This window comes from Corythoichthys intestinalis, chromosome 1 (genome assembly GCF_030265065.1).
Source record: "Corythoichthys intestinalis isolate RoL2023-P3 chromosome 1, ASM3026506v1, whole genome shotgun sequence".
NCBI lineage: Eukaryota > Metazoa > Chordata > Actinopteri > Syngnathiformes > Syngnathidae > Corythoichthys > Corythoichthys intestinalis.
The window spans coordinates 41,642,079-41,660,969 of NC_080395.1; the positions used below are offsets into that span (position 1 = coordinate 41,642,079).

Genomic DNA, 18,891 nt, shown 5'->3' on the forward strand with positions numbered 1-18,891 from the left:
TATCAACCAAATAGTAGAAATTCATTACTCCCCCCACCCATTAAATCGAAATTATAGACCGATATCACTAAACAAAAAAAACAAAAAAAAAATTGATTGATTGAAATTATTATGTTTAATTGAAATTCTTTTCATTTACCATATGGTAGTCATCATTGGGCCCTCTTGGTACGGAGGTCTCTCTGTAGATTCGATGGCGGGAGCAGGGTGGGGAGAGGGAAGAAAGGGAGTGTTCTGGACTGCTGCTGTACAGTGAGCAAGCTGGACTTTCTTCCCGCAAAGGGGAGCCTGCAAATGAACAGTGAAAACAGAAATATAGATGGAACCGAGGCAGTAGTCGGAATGAGATACTGAGTTTTTTGTATCACTGTGTAGCAGGCTGGCTTGTTTGTTTACTGTAGCTGCACCAAGAGACAGGCAGAGTGACAGATTGTAAATTAAAGTAGATTATTGTTGTTCCATGCCCCGACCCAAAACAATTTGAAGTTTAGTCTACTTTCAAACATTTTTTTTCAAGATATAAATTCACAGCAGTGCAATAAAATGTCAAATTAGATAAGATTATGTTACAGGCTACTTACATCTTAAAATAAATATTGGCTAATCCAGATGCAGTCTTTATAAAACCTCTATACATATCTCTAAGTTAATATTTAGGAACAGGGGGAACAGCTAAAATAAATAGAAATGCCTGTTTTGTTATCACTGGTAGCAGATTGTAGTTTTAAAATCATAAATGACATCAAAAATCATAAATGAAATATTTGCCAAATAGAGAGCTCACACTAACTGTTGTAAACTTTGTTGTAAATATTGCTTTTAATGATATACCATTGGTTTACAGCATTATTATGAAAACATTCAAAAGACAGAATAAGCGTTCTTTTTTTTTAATTGTACAAGACCCTCATGCGAATACAACATGAGTGGACACTAGTGGAGAACAGATACAGTGTTTGAAAATTTATCATTTGATAAAACTGTCTGACTTAAATCAAGCCAATGTCTTCAGAAAGACATTATACTCTACTCTACTCTTCTACACGCTTGGTCAAATTGAGACATCTTCTCATTCAGTAGGATGAGAAAGTTGCTCAAAACATTTCACCGCGGTACTGTACTTTTGACTTAAATGTTCAAATGACCACAAGGGGGCAGCAATAGCTTTCACGTTCTGTTCAATTTTCGAGGGGATCATCTGTCATATAGTGTTTCCAACCACACTGTTTGTTCAGCATGGTATTAAACTGCCATTAGCCCCCAACTGCCCACTCCGATTGATATCGACCTTGTTCAACATTTCAAAATTCCTGAGTAGAGAGAGAGAGAAAAAAAGGCTTTGTCTGGTAATACACTACCCCCATCTCCCAGTCAGCAGCAGTACCAGGCCCTGAACGATGTTGATCACGCGTCTGCTGTGATTGTGCAGGAATCAGAAATCCACCATTTCACTGGCGTCAGCTTTAAAATGTTTGGCGATGTGAAAATAGATGATGTATTGTTTGACCCTTCTTACACCTTTTTGCCATCTCAGTCTTTCCAAATGAGTGCCTCACCTTTGTGGTTGCTCGTGTGTGTGTCCATCCTGTCAAGACTGTCAAGAAGCCCATCGATCTGTGTCTTTATCATAGTCAGCTCCTTTTTAATCACCTGCAACTCCTCCATGTCCACTGCAGGGGCAGATGAAATACCAACATACAGTATTAACCACTTCTACAAAACACTAGAACCATAAGCGGATTTTAGGGGGGGCTGGTGTCCGAAAAGTATATAAAAAGTCAGAAAAAGTATATATATATATATATATATATATATATATATATATATATATATATATATATATATATATATATGTATGTATGTATGTATGTATGTATATATATATATACACACACATACACACACATGTATATATATTTTAGAGAAAAAAATATTTTTAGAAATGATTTTTATTTTTTGATTGAAGCAACTTTTTGGGGTGAATGATTTAGACACAAATGTCCTAATCATACTATGGACCAATCACAAAAGGATTGCTTCAATCAAAGAAAACTTTTTCAATGAAAAATTAAATGTTCAAAATTCATTCAAAAACTTTTCTCTATGATTGAAATTTTTCTCTCTTTTTTTTAAAATTTATTTTATTGAAGTGATTTTTCTTTTTGAAAATCTATATTTTTTTGAAGCAACTTATTTTTTGATTGAATAATAGAGAAAAATGTCCTCGCCAAAATGTGGCCCAAACACAAATCAACATTACTTCAATTAAAAAAAAACACTTGACTTGAATACAAATAAATAAAATAAAATAAACCGCTTAAACTACTGAAATGCAAAGAAAACTGTTTTAGCACAGTTATTTCATACATACAAACATACATACGTACATACATACAAAAACTGATTTGCAAAATAAAAGTTAACAAAAACAGCAATAACTCTAACCTCCATCTCCTAATTGATATTTTCCCTCATTTCCTCACATACAAAATGCCAAATCTAAATTTTAACTACATAACATACGATGTATATTAAAGTTGAAGTTAATTTAAGTTTTTTGTTTTTGTTTTTTTTAAATAATAAAGATATAAGAAACATACATTCGAAAAAATAAGTACAAGTGACTTATATTCTTCAGAGTTGAAAAACATCGACTTTTTTAAATCATAAGGAAATGAATAAGTAGCCGAACATACAGTAAATGAACAAATATAAAAGTCCAAAGTGCACATTGACAGCTAAGATGTTCTGAACCTGTCCATCAGAGCAAATAAAGCTAAATATGAGAAATAAGCCTCCTCAACTCTTTCGTTGCTCTTAAAGATTTGATACATTTTATATTGCATTGCCCTTTTTTTGTTGTATCAATTCAACAATCTTTTTTTTTTTTTTTTTTTTTGCTGTTCCAGAAAACATGCACATTTGAACCAATCAGAGCTACTATCTCTGCTGACACATGTCAGCCAATTGAATGAATAAATGAGTCCAGGCATTTTGCTTTGCTGCTTGCATTCGCACATTGACGTGACTCGTCATCGTCAGACTCTGATAACTGCAGCAGCTGGGGAAACCTCCATGCCAACCGTGGAATAAAATAGTAAATATTGGTGGAAACAGATTACGCTATACAAGCACTTTGTTATGCTTGTTGTTAACACTTGTGTATGTAAATCTGATGTTGTTAGATTGTTTTCTTCTTAGAGATGAAATGCATGTGTGGCAGCTTAGCATTTTTTAAAATTAAAAATTTTTTTTTTTTTTACATAGCGTTTTGACAGTTGCCGTCATATTTTCTGAATCAAAGCACCATGTACCGGAACAGCATTCCGGCCCTGAATCTTATACCGGTGTTCTGCCATAATCTCTTACATCTGCGAAACGTGCTACATGAGTTGAATTTGACACCCAAAGTACTATTGTGCGCTCTAAACCTGTTTTGTTTAGATGCATACAGGCAGAACATACTAAAAAAATACCTTAAGAAAATACTTAAATGTAGTTATATCAAATAAGGACAGTTTAAATATGCCACTTGACTAATGTGGTCAACTGCTTCAAAGCTAACACACACAAAAAAAAACCACAATGGTTAAATGTAGGATAGGGTCATACATGCAAAAAGTATTTTTGAGGCAATGAAAAGGTACTAAAAAACTAAATAAAACCAAAACAAAAAAAGTGAGTACTCGCCGCTTCTAACTGATGTGCGCATGTGTGCGGATGCTTGCGCAAGCGCGCAGAGCATTGTGTAGGACGTTTCGCCGCGTAGTAAGGAATGGCCGAACACCGGAACAGCATTCCGGCCGTCAATCTTATACCGGAACTGCGTTCTGGCCCTGAATCTTATACCGGAACTGCGTTCCTGACCGTTCTGGCCCACTTTCACCCCTGGTAAAAAGTGACTATAAAAGCCTTTTGTTCTATTCCAATTCAGGTATATTTTGGGGAGACATGAGGCCATCAGCATTTGTCAGTTTAAACTTTGTAGTGCTGCACTAGTTTGAGAAGCTACAAGGCAATCACTGCTGCAAAGAGTAGTAAAAAAGTTTACAACAACAAAAAACTCCTGTTTTGAGAAATTCTAAGCAGATATCTCAAAACAGGAGCTCATCTTGACAAACCACACAATGTAAAGCCTGCTGCTACCAATGAAAACAGCAGAAGTTTATCCTGGAAAAGCTTTATCTGCCAAATTGAATTTCTGTTGGTTTAGAGTTCGAGCACGGACCAGCAAACGCCTACTTAGGAATTCAGTGTTTCATCAGTGGTGGTAGATAGCAGTAAGTGTTGGAGCAGAGAAGTAGCCACAAAGATTTTCGAACCGCCATTGAACTGCAGTTTGGGACTTAAAAAACGTTGCAGATTTTGCCACTCTGCTACAGTGTCATTTGGAGATAATTAAAAACTTGAAAGTCTCAGCTATCAAATGCTAAATGCCTTTTGTCTTTCTTTGTCCAAAGGATTCCTGAAATTAAATAGAAAAAAGGTAGTGTTCGATGACTTTTGAGACATCCTGATTTATTACCTACTGTATATGTAAATTGGTGTGGCTACCAAGTACTCTTCATTGTTAAATATGTCCAATCTGGTCTGTAACACATCCACGCTACTCACACTTGGCTGTGGTGGAACTAGTTGAGTGGGCTCTGGAGCCTTTGGTGTGGGTTCTGTCTCGACTGCGTCTGTGTTTGGAGGAGTAGGAAGAAGAGCGGGATCTTTTAGGCAGACTCGGTCCAATCGATGGCAGGGGAGACAGAGAGGCTGGGACACGCTGGTAGTCATATACTCTAGAAGGCAAAAATACACTAAATTAAATGGACATAAAAAAAAATAAGAAAATGAAAACAGAAATCTATTGCACAACCCCAATTCCAATACAGTTGGGACATTCTGTTAAACTCAAAATACAATGATTTCAAATCATGTCCAAACTATATTTACCTGAATACACAGCAAAGACATAATATTTAATGGTCAAACTTTATTGTGTTTTGCAATCAATCAATAACTCTGAATTTCACGATTTGAAGTTCTTTATGGAAAGCTGGGAAGTGATTTCATCAGGACTGAAGAGCACCCACCCCTGCACTCCTGCAATTCTGTCAGATAATGCTCAATTTTTCCCAGAAAATGATTGCAATTACAAATGCTTTGGTTGTAATATCTTCATTTATTTTGCTTGCAATGAAAAAAAAAACACAAAAGAGAATGGAAAAAACAATAAATTATCATTTTACACAAAACTCCAAAAATGGGATGTCACAAAAGCTTTGGCACCCTCAGCCTAATACTTAGTAGCACAACCTTTAGACAAAATAACTGCGAACCACCGCTTCCGGTATCCATCAATGAGTTTGTTACAATGCTCTCCTGGAATTTTAGACAATTCTTCTTTGGTCAACTGCTCGAGGTCTCTGAGATTTGAAGGGTGCCTACTCCAAACTGCCATTTTCAGATCTCTCCATATGTGATGCCACTTTAGAAGTCTCCAGTGCTTTCTCTCAAACCATTTACTAGTGCTTTTTGAAGTGTGTTTTGGTCCATTGTCCTTCTGGAAGACCCATGACCTCTGAGAGAGACCTAGCTTTCTCACACTGGGCCCTACATTATGCTGCAAAATTTGTTGGTTGTCTTCAAACTTCAAAATGCCATGCACACGGTCAAGCAGTCCAGTGCTGGAGGCAGTAAAGCAACCCCAAAACATCAGGGAAATGCCGCCATGTTGGACTGTGGGGACCGTGTTCTTTTCTTTGAAGGCCTCGTTTTTTTTCCTGTAAATTCTATGTTGATGCCTTTTCCCCAAAAGCTCTACTTTTGTATCATCTGACCAGAGAACATTCTTCCAAAACGTTTTTGGCTTTCTCTGGTAAGTTTTGGCAAACTCCAGCTTGGCTATTTTATGTCTCTGGGTCAGAAGTGGGGTCTTCCTGGGTATCCTACCATAGAGTCCCTTTTCATTCACACGCTGCCAGATAGTATGGGTTGACACTGTTGTACCCTCGGATTGCAGGACAGGTTGAACTTGTTTGGATGTTAGTCGAAGTTCTTTATCCACCATTCGCACGAGCTTTCATTGAAATCTCTTGTCAATTTTTCTTTCGCGTCCACATCTAGGGAGGTTAGTCACAGTGCCATGAGCTTTACATTTTTTGATGACACTGCGCACAGTAGACAGGAACATTCAGGACTTTGGAAATGGACTTGTAGCCTTAAGATTGCCCATGCTTCCACACAATTTTGCTTCTGAAGTCCTCAGACAGTACTTTGGTCTTTCTTTTCACACAGGCAGTGGTTGGGTCCACTTTAATCCATTTTAACTGGCTGCAAGTGGGATTTAGTTCTTGCAACAACATGTTATGTGCCACAGGTAAGTAGCAGGGGCTGTTAATTACACACATCATCTAAATTAAACCTCTGTTTAATTAAAATATTGCACTGGAATTGTTTCATCCTTCTGGAGGGTTCCATGGTGCTATCTGTCACTGAATGTAATTGGCTCTGCCAGAGCCAATCAATACCAGGCAAGGTGTGCCACTGACATGCTCTGAGGCCACATAAAGTCGCTATTAAAAGAAGGAAAGCTAAACACTAAAAACAGAATTAATCAGCTTTTTTTTTAATGTAGAAGTAACCACCGTAACACAAGCAAAGCCATCCAACCACAAAATGACAAAAATATGAAACCTACTAACAACTGACTAAAAAATGAAATTGACTCAAAGATGCAAAACTCAAACATTCGGATGAACACAACAGATCTTAATAGGATAGATTACTGTCACATAGGAAACAAAAATGGAAATAGCAACATAAGGATGATTTTAGCTCCAAAATTGTCTGTTCATCTGGGAAGACTTTTTTCAAGATACAGTATTGGAGTAGGTCTGACGATTTTTGTCCATTCATCCAGATCACATTATCATACTTACTTACACATACTACCAGGGGTGAAAGTGACTAGAATTTTTTGCCGGAACTCTCCGACGTGAAGATAGCCACGGAGCCAGAAATTATGTTTTTTCATTTTGAGGGGGGGTCTAACCTCCTAAAAGCAGTTATTTCTATAACACATATTTTAATTCAAAATTGTATTTTTTTTGAAGATTTGCAAAATAAAACAAAAACAGCAATAACCCCAACCTCCATCTCCTAATTTTTATTTTCCCTCATTCCCTCACATACTAAATGCCAAATCTCAATTTTAACTACTTAAGAACATAGGATATTGTATATTGAAATTAGGGCTGTCAAAATTATCGCGTTAACGGGCGTTAATTAATTTTTTAAATTAATCACGTTGAAATATTTGACGCAATTAACGCACTAGGCCCGCTCAGACAGATTTAAATGTCAGTACAGTGAAAGGCCAACTTGTTAATTGTGTTTTATGGAGTTTTTCCGTCCTCTGGTGGCGCTTGAGTGTGACTTGCATGTTATTTGGCGTAATGTCGCCCTCTGCTGGCGATTCAGTGCAGCTGATTATTTGGGTTTCGGCGCGCTTTTCTGACGTAATTATATGTCGACGCGAACTCACACTAATAGACAGTGCTATTCAGACCAGCTAACGTCCGCATCCAGTATTCAGTGGCAGTTCTCATAGCCCCATCACACTGTTTGTGTCTAATACATGCATCGCTTGTGAGTTATATTCCTCCTTTGTTTATATTCATGAGCATTAGATAGTTATTGATGATGTGTATATGAATTTGTTCACATATATGGTGAAATGCAGTTACATTGTTAGATGCTTGTGAGCTAATTGGCTAGTGCTACTGCTCAAATGGACATGTGTGTGTAGATTTTATGTTATTTTGTGATTTATGCAAGTTATTGACACATTGCCTTGTTATTTTCAGTTTAAAAAAAAAATACAAGAAACGTGCTCCTGTCAAAAAGAGATGACTTCAGTAAAGCCCATGCAACTTTGCCACACCATCTGATTTCTTTTTGGAACTTTTGTTCGCTATCTGTCAATTTGTGTACTCACACACATTGAAGACAGAATAGGGCTACTAGTTTATTTTTTGATTGAAAATTTTACAAATTTTATTAAAACGAAAACATTAAGAGGCGTTTTAATATAACATTTCTATAACTTGTACTAATATTCAAATTTTAAGAACTACAAGTCTTTCTATCCATGGATCGCTTTAACAAAATGTTAATAATGTTAATGCCATCTTGTTGATTTATTGTTATAATAAACAAATACAGTCCTTATGTACCGTATGTTGAATGTATATATCCATCTTGTCTTATCTTTCCATTCCAACAATAATTTACAGAAAAATATGGTATATTTTATAGATGGTTTGAATTGCGATTAATTGCGATTAATTACGATTAATTAATTTTTAAGCTGTAATTAACTCGATTAAAAATTTTAATCGTTTGACAGCCCTAATTAAAATTGAAGTTAATGTAAACATTTACTTGTGCTTTCCTTTTTTTTCAATAATAAAGATATAAGTAACATACATTCAGAAAAATAAGTGCAAATGATTTATATTATGCAGAGTGAAATGGAATATATTTTGAAGACCGCGCAAACATTGACTTTTTAAATCATAAGGAAATGAATAAGTAGCCTAACATAAATGAGAAAATATTTATATTTTTATAATAAAGATATAAGAAACATACATTCGAAAAAATAAGTACAAGTGCCTTTTATTCTTCAGAGTTGAAAAACATCGACTTTTTTAAATCATAAGGAAATGAATAAGTAGCCGAACATACAGTAAATGAACAAATATAAAAGTCCAAAGTGCACAGTGACAGCTAAGATGTTCTGAACCTCCGCATCAGAGCAAATAAAACTAAATATGATAAATAAGCCTCCTCAACTCTTTCCTTGCTCTTAAAGATTTGATCCATTTTCTGTTGCATTGCCCTTTTTGTCGCATCAATTCAACAAACTTTTTTTTTTTTTTTGCTGTTCCAAAAAACATGCACTTTTGAACCAATCAGAGCTAACTATCTCTGCTGATCACATGTCAGTATGTCAGCCAATTGAACGGATAAATGAGTCCAGGCGTTTTGCTTTGCTGTGTGCATTCACACATTGACGTGACTCGTCATCGTCAGACTCAGATAACTGCAGCAGCAGGGGAAACCTCCATGCCGTCCGTAGAATAAGATAAATAATAAATATCGGTGGAAACGGATTACACTACACAAGCACTTTATTATGCTTGTTATTAACCGTTGTGTATGTAAATCTGATGTTGGTAGATTGTTTTCTTCTTGGAGAGGAAATGCATGTGTGGCAGCTTAGCATTTTTTTTAACATAGCGTTTTTACAGTTGCCGTCATATTTTTGGAATCAAAGCACCGTGTACCGGAACAGCATTCCGGCCCTGAATCTTATACCAGAACTGCGTTCCGGCCCTGAATCTTATACTGGAACTGCGTTCCTGACCTGAATCTTTTACCGGAACTGCGTTCCTAACCGTTCTGGCCTACTTTCACCCCTGCATACTACACACTGCTAACTTATATTTATCATACACATCCACCCTAAGAACATTACGATATTCTACGGATGTCAATTTACGCAATCCAGTCAATATTAAGATACTGTACATTCACACAGTCACTGTTAATAAATCATGATCGTAAGAATGAATACAACACTTTAACTTCCTTTATTTCGGGTATATACACACAATAGAACTTTCTATTAGGGTTTGCTGCATTTGTAAGGTCAGAGGTCACTGATGACAGCACACAATGTCAGTTGTAATTCCTCACAAAGTTGATAGGATTGTTTTCAAGGCACCCCTGGATTGTGGACTGGAAACAGCAAAAATGTCTCCCTCAAACTTTTCACGCAAAGGTAGAAGTATACAGTTGCCCAAAATTAGGAAGATTCAGCAATTTCGATCTCATAAATTGTTGATTAAGGGCGTTTCCCAAGAATTTTGCCTATATAGTATGTGAGAAGAACAGAATTGTGTGATACGTTTGCAAACAGTTTGAGCAAAGCCAACAACAAGAGAGAGGCAAGCTGTCGACTCCGAGCACTTAATGCAGGTTTACTGATTGAGCTGTTAGCCAGTCAGTCAGTCACAGCTCCAAGAAGTGTTTTCTTTGGTTTTCCACTCTGATGTCCTCTGAAGCCTCTCTGCTGAGCCGAGAGCTCAGACAAACTGTGCTCATCAGCGGCGCACACACATACACACTTCACTGTGTCACATCAGGATGAAGTGTATTAGGCTGCCAAAAATGTGTGAGATTAGAGGCTTTGAGCATTGTCCGTGTGGGAGACATAGGGACCGAATGGCTCATGGGAGTTTAAAGTCCATCAGAGCAGTTTGCAGGGGGCACATAGACAATGTGTTGTTACGCTGGCTCTGAAGTGTCATCTCAGAAAATGGAAGCTCAGAAGATGAGGGAGGATTACAGCAAAGTGTGTGTTTGTGTGTGTGTTTTTGTCTCCATGGATTAGACCCCATGGAAAGCTGCTACATCAACTTGAGCATTTATCTTTTTGTCTGAACTTTTCCTTCATGTTGGCACAAGGTGAGACTGGACAATACTGTACCTCAGTCTGCATCACAAACTGATGTGACCTAACAGGAAAGGCAAGTGAACAGACACAAAGGCAGTGCAGTTCCTGCAGTGCTTGCATGTAAAATGTGCATACACAGTAGATGCTGAAACACACACACACACACACACACACATACACACGCACACACACACTCAGATGTCACTTATGCCAGCCAGCAGTATGGGGTAATCATGCACTGTGTTAAAACAAATTGAAAATCAGTGGCAAGTGTTGCCCCCCTGAGCAAAGGCAAGAAAATGCAGAGCAAGGAAAACTGCATAGGGAAAGTATGACAGTTAATACACAAAGCAACAGAGCATCAATGTGTGTGTTTGTGCGTGTAAACCTGGGGGATATGTGAAGGTCCCTGAGCAATTTCAGTCTTGGACCAATAACACATAGTCACTCTGAGCTGCAGTCTTTCAAACTCAATGCGACGTTGCAAAGTGTTATGCACTAACATGGCAGAAAATGAACAAACACTACCATTAGGCAGTAAACAGAAGGTCAATATGGTCATAGGTTTTATAAAACTGATCAAAGTCAAAATGTGCACATATTTTCAATGAGGAAAAGCCCATATAAATGGACTCCGGACCCCATTTTAATCATTTATGTTGTATTGGCAGTTGACATCTGTAAACATGGTGAAAACTGCTTGGAAATCGTCAACTTTAATTTTTTATATTTTCTCAATGTTTATGCGTCTGCTTAGAAAAACAAGCTAAACTAAATGACAACTCTAAGATGCAAACCTTGAAGTGAAAGTTTCGGAGTCGTCTGAGTCATTTTGAAATTATTCCCCTAAAATACTAATACTAATAAAAAAAAAAAAAAAACTACACACATTGCATTTGAAAAGCATCATATCTCATTTTGAAACAGTCTGTCTCACATATACTAGTATAATGTCTTTCATGTGTAATCATTTTACTATTGGATTTTTAAAATGTAAAAATAACACATATTTTAAATCATAGGGAGCCCTGTATACATATTATTAACCTAATTGCACTGCCATTGCTAACTTAATGAAACAGTATCTATAAATACCAATGTGTGTCCCCAAAAATTATTTTTTTTCCTCAATTGGGCTAATGAGCTTGTAACCTTACCCTGTATCCACAAGTTAAGATATTTATTGACTTGTGGGGTGTCCATTAACAGGCACAGCAGAAGTTGCAAAAAATAAGGGAAGAAGATTCTTAACACTTTTCAAAACAAACACATACACACATACAGTTTGTTGTGTGTCCTGTTTCTTGTCAGTACCTGTCATAGTAATCCTCGTAGCTGTCTTCCAAGTCCAGCTCATTGCTGCAAGATGAAAAAAAAAATAGGAGAAGAGAGGGAAGGGTTAGTAAAGTATTTGCCAAAACTACATGCTATGGTCCCAGTATGTCAACTTGCTACAGTTACAATCACTTCATCTGGAAAGATTACAGTGTTCATGATCTCCAGCCGAGAGGAAAAAATGCTGTGGATTTGTTTTGCAGCAGCATCCAAGGTGAAAAATCCATATATATTGTAGCTCTGAAAGAACGCATCACCTCAATGTGTGATGAGGGAAGCTACGAGGCAGAAAGGAAAGTGACACTAAGCCTGACTGAGATTACATTGTGACGTGTCAGACCTCAGCATTCATCCCTAATGCCTGCACATCGCTGCTAATAATCCCTCATGTCGCTACCCCGCTGACTCTTTGTCCTTTCATTCAACTGAGGTGCTTTCTTCTAGTACATACCTACCATCATTCTCTATTACTCTTCAGTTCGATTCCGCAATCCATTTTCATGGCATTTTTAGGATTTATTCAGCTCTAATTTGGAATTCAGATCATCTTCCAAGGCTAACCAACTATGAATTGGATCAGCTCCAAATTGTATATTCCATATGCCAATATGTTTGTAACCTTTATGTGGCCCAAAATTTGGGACCTTAAGTATATGATCAAAAATGACTGTATCCTCATAAGATAGTAAACGACAGAAGTCTGAAAATTATCTTTACACACATATACATGGCGGAAAACACAGACGCGACTGAAAAAGCAGTTTCTGCTCTTGCACTCTTCTTTAAAAGAAACTGCTGTATTTTAAGCCAAAACAACTGTTGTGTTTGATAGAACAATATGTCTATATGCTGCCAGAGCAGATTCATGGCGCATTAAGCCCCTGAACTTTTTTTAATTTGTCCGTTTTACCCTAAAAACCCCCGTTTACAGATGTCGCGCAACCGCTTTTGTTTCAACCCAGCCATAGAACGAAGGTAATTAATTATATTTACTATTCAAAATGTTTGTCGTTTTTAGCTTAGAATCATTAATTGATGTCTCATATTTCGTCTTAAAAAAAAAAAGACTTTAAAAAAAATATTCATTCGCATTTTTTTAACTTTTAAACGAATTATGTCACAATGAAAAAAATGGCGTCTGTAAAAAAGTAACTGATATCTATCTCATAACTATCGCTTAATTGTATTTTTTTTGTTACTGTCGCATTTTCTTAGATATGTTAAATGATAAATAATCGATCCAAGAAGGGAAAAAAAAAAAAAAATTTAAGGGGTAAGAACACGTAAGAAAAAGAACATCTCGACCACCCCTTGATGTCTGCGATTTCTGCATCGCGACCCTTGTTATATTACCATGTTTCACCCAAGAAATCCCCCAAAAATCCAGCTGTGGCCATTCACAGCTGTGTCTTGACACTCAGTGATACATGCTACATGGAGTTTTTGGATCGAAACAAGCTAAGTACGCGATAATATCTCGTTAAAGTCATGGCGTCTGTAATTCTGCCCTCACCTCTAGATAGGGTTTTGTTGTTCAAAAAACATTTTTTTTTAAAAAATGCCCTCCTGTTCAAAAATTATCTTTCCCCAGGAAATTGAGATTTTAAGCTTTCCAATGATGTATCAAACATGCATATCGGACAATTTTGAAAGTTGACCAAATTTGGTGTCTCAGAGTGGAACTTCAAGTCACCTGAGTGTTTTCCGCCATATATTTATACATATACATATATATATATATATATATATATATATATATATATATATATATATATATATATATATATATATATATATATATATATATATATATATATATATATATATATATATATATATATATATATATATATATATATACACAGTATATATTATTATTACAATAATAAAAAGTATTGTATTATTAGTTTTATGTTATATTTCAGTCTACTATGTTGACTGGATCACTGCAATAGTTTTCACAGAATAATGGATTTTACCAGTTAGTAAAATAAGCTTTAAATGGACTTACTGGGAAGGCTGGCATTTGCAGCACAAGTGGAAAGAATAATAAATGTAATCAATTGAAAAAAAGAAAGACATTTATTTTACTGATGTTTAATAGTGGAGAAAAATGTCAATATAAGTCAGTATTTTACGGATGTGGCCGTCCGACATAGGGGGAGACATTTTGTCAATGCAGGTACTATTTTAGCCAATCAAATGATAAAATTCCTGATTGCCCGCCCTTCCCAATGATGTAATTAATGCCTATTATAACATGCACCTGTGCTTGAGTCTGTCAGTGTGTATATGTGTAGGTATAACTGACCTCATAAAACTGGTTGCGCTCCTAAGCGGTGTCATGTTGTGTGTGTGTGTGTGTGTGTGTGTGCGTGGGTGTGTGTGTGTGCGCGCGCAAGCGCAATTTTCTCCATTATCAGAGGTTAAAGAAATACGCCAATAGTTGCAGCAAACATCTTTTACATGAAGGTCATTCATCATAGGTCTTCTCTGTTTATTTAAATATGCAATTGAATGTGATTTAGGTTGGTAACAACAGTATGCGATGTAACAGTGGGCCTATACGATGGCAATAAAAGGTGCACGTTTAATTTGAACCATGTGCTGACAGCTGTTGCGAGTCAGCTGAGTTACACGGACGTCTTTTGCCAGCTAACATACGAATATTGATGTTGCTTGTCTTTGCTAAATATTTACCAACTCTGTCCGGCTTTGTTAAGAAATATAGCTGACAGGAACGGCTGATGTAAGATGTAAGAATAGCACACCCGTAGTCTTAACTTTTTTAAAATTTATTTTTAAATAAAATACACTGGAGGAAGTCTTCATCAGAGAAAGCAAATCTGCACATTTGTAATAAGAAATATTTGGCATCTTGGGTTTAATTCCTCTTTAAATGTCAAGTGGCCTATGTCACCCTTAGTCAGTTTTGATGGGCTCTAGCTTTCCCCTGACTATGACAAGGAAAATCAGTACATAATGGATAGATGTAAATCACAGTTTTAATAGTCTAGGCATTTGACACATTCCGGAGGAACTTATTACAACACATCCAAATGACACCACATGCTCCAACAATAAATTGGCAAACTCGTGTTATTTTTCCAGTATGCTTCAACATATTTTGGGAAAGTAACACACTTCCAGTCTTTGCCATCTGCTCGTGGGAAGCTTAGAGGGAATGGATTCTCAGTGGAAGACAACCAAGATGTCAGTTTTAATGCTGGAATAAGAAGGGCATGCCGTCACAATTACACTTGAGCTTTTATGTTGGAAACATCCTTGTTGCGTTCGTGTGCATATAAACCCATTTTGGATTGGACTTTAATTATGTTCTCTACTCACAGTGGCATTTGTCAGTCTCACAGCAGATGGCTTCCCATGCTCAGGAGACAGACAGCCACAAAATAATTCATAATGAGAGCTTGTGGTGAAGTTGTGCACTTGCCAACATAAAGACCATGTCATGCTGTTTGAGAGCATGTTGTCTGAGATGGCGGTCTACACATGAGTTCTCTTTCAACTAGATTTGGCTCTCATTAGAACATAGAGCATTAGTAGCTTTTGATTACTCACCTTATAGCCTAACAGTGAGGATAAAAAAAAAAAAAAATCAGAGTTTGGTTATAAGATACAGATGGATAATGTTTGAGATTTAATATCTGACAAACGTTTGGACTGCAACATGCCCTCAGAAGTAGGGAGCTACAGTAGTAGTCACACTTTGAAATAAAGAGGGGAAAAAAGTAATATACTTGTATAATAGTAAAAATTTAGTGATATAAATACTGTATTTTTCAGACTATAAGTCAGTTTTTTTCATAGTTTGGCTGGGGTGCGACTTATACTCTGGAGCGACTTATGTGTGAAATTATTAACACATTATTATATTATTTCACATGTTATTTTGGTGTTTTGGAGTGACACTGATGGTTTGGTAAACTTGTTAGCATGTTCTTCGTGCTATAGTTATCTGAATAACTCTTAATAGCCATGTTACGTTAACATACCGGCCACGTTCGCATTTCGTTGTTCAAGCATCATGTAACATTATCATACTGTACACTTATTCAGGATGTTGTTCTCTATTGTATTTTTATTTTAATTTGCCTTTCAAGATGACATATCTGTTCTATGTGTTGGATTTTATCAAGTAAATTTCCACCAAAAATGCGACTTATACTCCGGTGTGACTTATATACAGTATGTTTTTTTCCTCTTCGTTGGGCATTTTACGGCTTTTGTGGCTTATACTCAGGTGCTACTTATAGTCCGAAGAATACGTATTTTTTTTGTTTTTTTTTTTAATCAATAATGAACACAGGTATAGTGTATGCCAGACTTGTGCAAGGTTTTGTTAAAATCGTTATGTGCTTTTTGGATAATCACACACAATGCACAAGAAAAGAAAGCAAAGTCATTACCACTTTGCAGAAGAAATAAACTCTTTTTAGGAATTCAGCCCGAGGTAAAATAGAAAATAACATGAATTCACAAAAACACTCTCTGAGGGGGAGGAAGCTACTTCTCTAGCTTGACATGAATATAATATTTTTCCATATGCCTTTTTATATTCATATTTGCAGCAATAATCAATTCCTTTCATTAGCTATTGAGTCTATTAGTTTAAATATTTATTTAGCCCTCAAATAATACTCTAACTAGAATGCAAAATTAAAGAAGTCAAATGTTTTATGAAGTCTACATGAAGTCTACAAGCTGACATTGTAACCTAATAATACGATATGGACAATTAGTGTCCAGCAATGTCTCCCTGAATAAATTGTGCAAAATTAAGCAAATTCGACTGATGACACAAATGATTAGTCTAAGTACATTAAATGACATAATTAGTTGAGAAACCCTGAATTTTAAATACAAAATATTTGAGGATTCATTACTCATCTGAGGTCAATATGACGTGTCAGTGGGTTAGAATAACTACATGACAACTAACAAGTATTTTCGCGGAATTCAATGAAAACAAATTCATCACGGTTAGCCTATTTAGAGTGTAATTACCTCTGAAGTGAGCACCTTTACGTCTGGGTTAATGTGTGCATGTGTGGGTTTTTGTTTGTGTGTGCGTATATGTGTGGTGCGCGTGTGTGTGTGAGAAAGAGAGAGACAGAGTGAGAGAGATGGACGGAGGGTCACAAAAGGCTAATTAATTTCTTTTCATAATTTCTCAAGTGCCAAGGCAATCCATTAGACAAGGCTGGCTATAAATCATCTGCCCCGGTGTGTGCATGTGCACACGGTTGTGTGTGTGGTATGTGTGTCTTTCCATCTGAGTCACAGCAACTAAATCTGTGAAAATAGTTTAAACTGTTGATGCAATGCATTTCCATATGTGTTTAACTATTACCCAAATGAATCAAAGTGACATACAATTAGACAAAAATTATCGTGATTGCGGACTCTGCAGTTACATTCATGCTCATTTCTGCTACTTGATGCAAAATGGATATACTTTTGCACACGGAATAGAAATACTCGGCAGCAATGCCTTTCCTGAAATAGCATGTCTGGCTGCAAAACCATCCACAAACATACCCTAACCCTAATCCTGAAAGGGCTTTATTTTGTCATGAAATGCCACATTTTGCCATATATTTTAAAATAAGCGATTAAAGTTTAATATTTTAAACAAACAATGTAATTTTTCAAAAATAGGTCAGTTTTAACTAAAAGCAGTACTATCACATCCACCATACCGTACACCAGTACTTCTCAAATGGTGGGGCGCGCCCCCCCAGGGGGGCGCAGAGCGATGCCAGGGGGGGCGCGAGTGACCTCGGGGAACATGCTTTTTTTTTTTTTTTTTTTGCCGTACTAGAATAAAGTGTACTTGCACATCCACTCCGTGGGTGGCAGTGGCGCTCTCATTTTCAAAGTGCGTGCAGTATTTTTGAAGTAAGCAAGAGCACACGGCAGAGACTCATGCAGAGCTGGACTCACGCAGCGACCCACTGTCTTCTTCGGTTCTCACGTGTCCGGCCGAGAAGTGCCGTTTTCGGCTTGGGATCGTCACGACCACCGCCCTCACCTACGGTTCTCCCTCGGCCGTCGAGAATGCGCTTTTTTCGGGCCGTTTGCCTTTGACTTTTAATATAGTGGGAAATGAGGAAAGACCACTGTTTACTGAGTCTACAAATGATTATAGCGGAGAAGCCAAACCAGTTAAGACGCCACTTAAAGACATTAGACCTCAATCTCATTGATAAGCCGCTTGATTGTTTTTCAGCGAAAATGTGCCGAATATTGCCAATTGTCACAATCGTCCCGCTTTGTCAGTGTTATATCAGTAAACCAGTGAGCACTGTGGTGAATCAGCGAAAATAAAAACTTTCCTTCTGTCCAAAGACTTTTTATCCCCCCTTCTATTCAGTTTTGTTTTTTTCGGTCAAATTTTTTGGCATGTTGTCCTGAAGAGTAAATGTTTCTAATCAATTTGAATGTGTTATTATTTACTGATTTTATTACATTTTACTTTTCAGTATCAAATGGTCAAAAATGTACCTTGAGTGTATTTTTACAGTTTGGATGTGACTTTTTTTTTATTTTATTTTTTTTTAACTTCAGGCAAATTGATGCGCGTTAAGTCTTTTCTGTTACAAGCAACACAATGTTAAAAAAGTTATACTTTATTATAAGTTGATCTATGTTACTTTTTTTTCTTTAATAGAAAAAAAAGGACACAATGTTAGGCAGAGGCGTACTTATAATAGTAATATAGACGAATTATACTATTTACCGTGACGGCAGAGAGTTGGGGGGGGGGGGGGCGCGAAACATTTACGTCTTCCTTGGGGGGGCGTAACAGAAAATAATTGAGAAGCACTGCCGTACACCAACACAATTATTGCTGCAGCTTTCCCACGCTAACTCCCAATTTGCCTATTAAATAAAATAGTGATCTCACATACAACATACAGCTATCAATGCACGCAGTATACAGCAGGGTTCACTAAATCCGGACCTCGGTGCCACTTTTCCTGTCGTGTTTTCCACGTCTCTCTCCCCTAACACACCTGAAT

The 18,891-nt window shown here is 36.8% G+C and overlaps 1 protein-coding gene across 1 annotated transcript in view; it reads right to left on the minus strand.

Moving 5' to 3' along the window:
- si:dkey-234i14.2 (RNA-binding Raly-like protein) overlaps positions 1–18,891 on the minus strand; it is a 66,048-nt gene that overhangs the window by 3,814 nt on the left and 43,343 nt on the right. The window contains exons 3-6 of the mRNA XM_057852232.1: positions 11,828–11,872; positions 4,615–4,787; positions 1,557–1,670; positions 140–288 (exon numbers count right to left, since the gene is read on the minus strand). Coding sequence (XP_057708215.1) covers positions 140–288; positions 1,557–1,670; positions 4,615–4,787; positions 11,828–11,872 — 481 coding nt within the window. The remainder of the gene's footprint in view (positions 1–139; positions 289–1,556; positions 1,671–4,614; positions 4,788–11,827; positions 11,873–18,891) is intronic.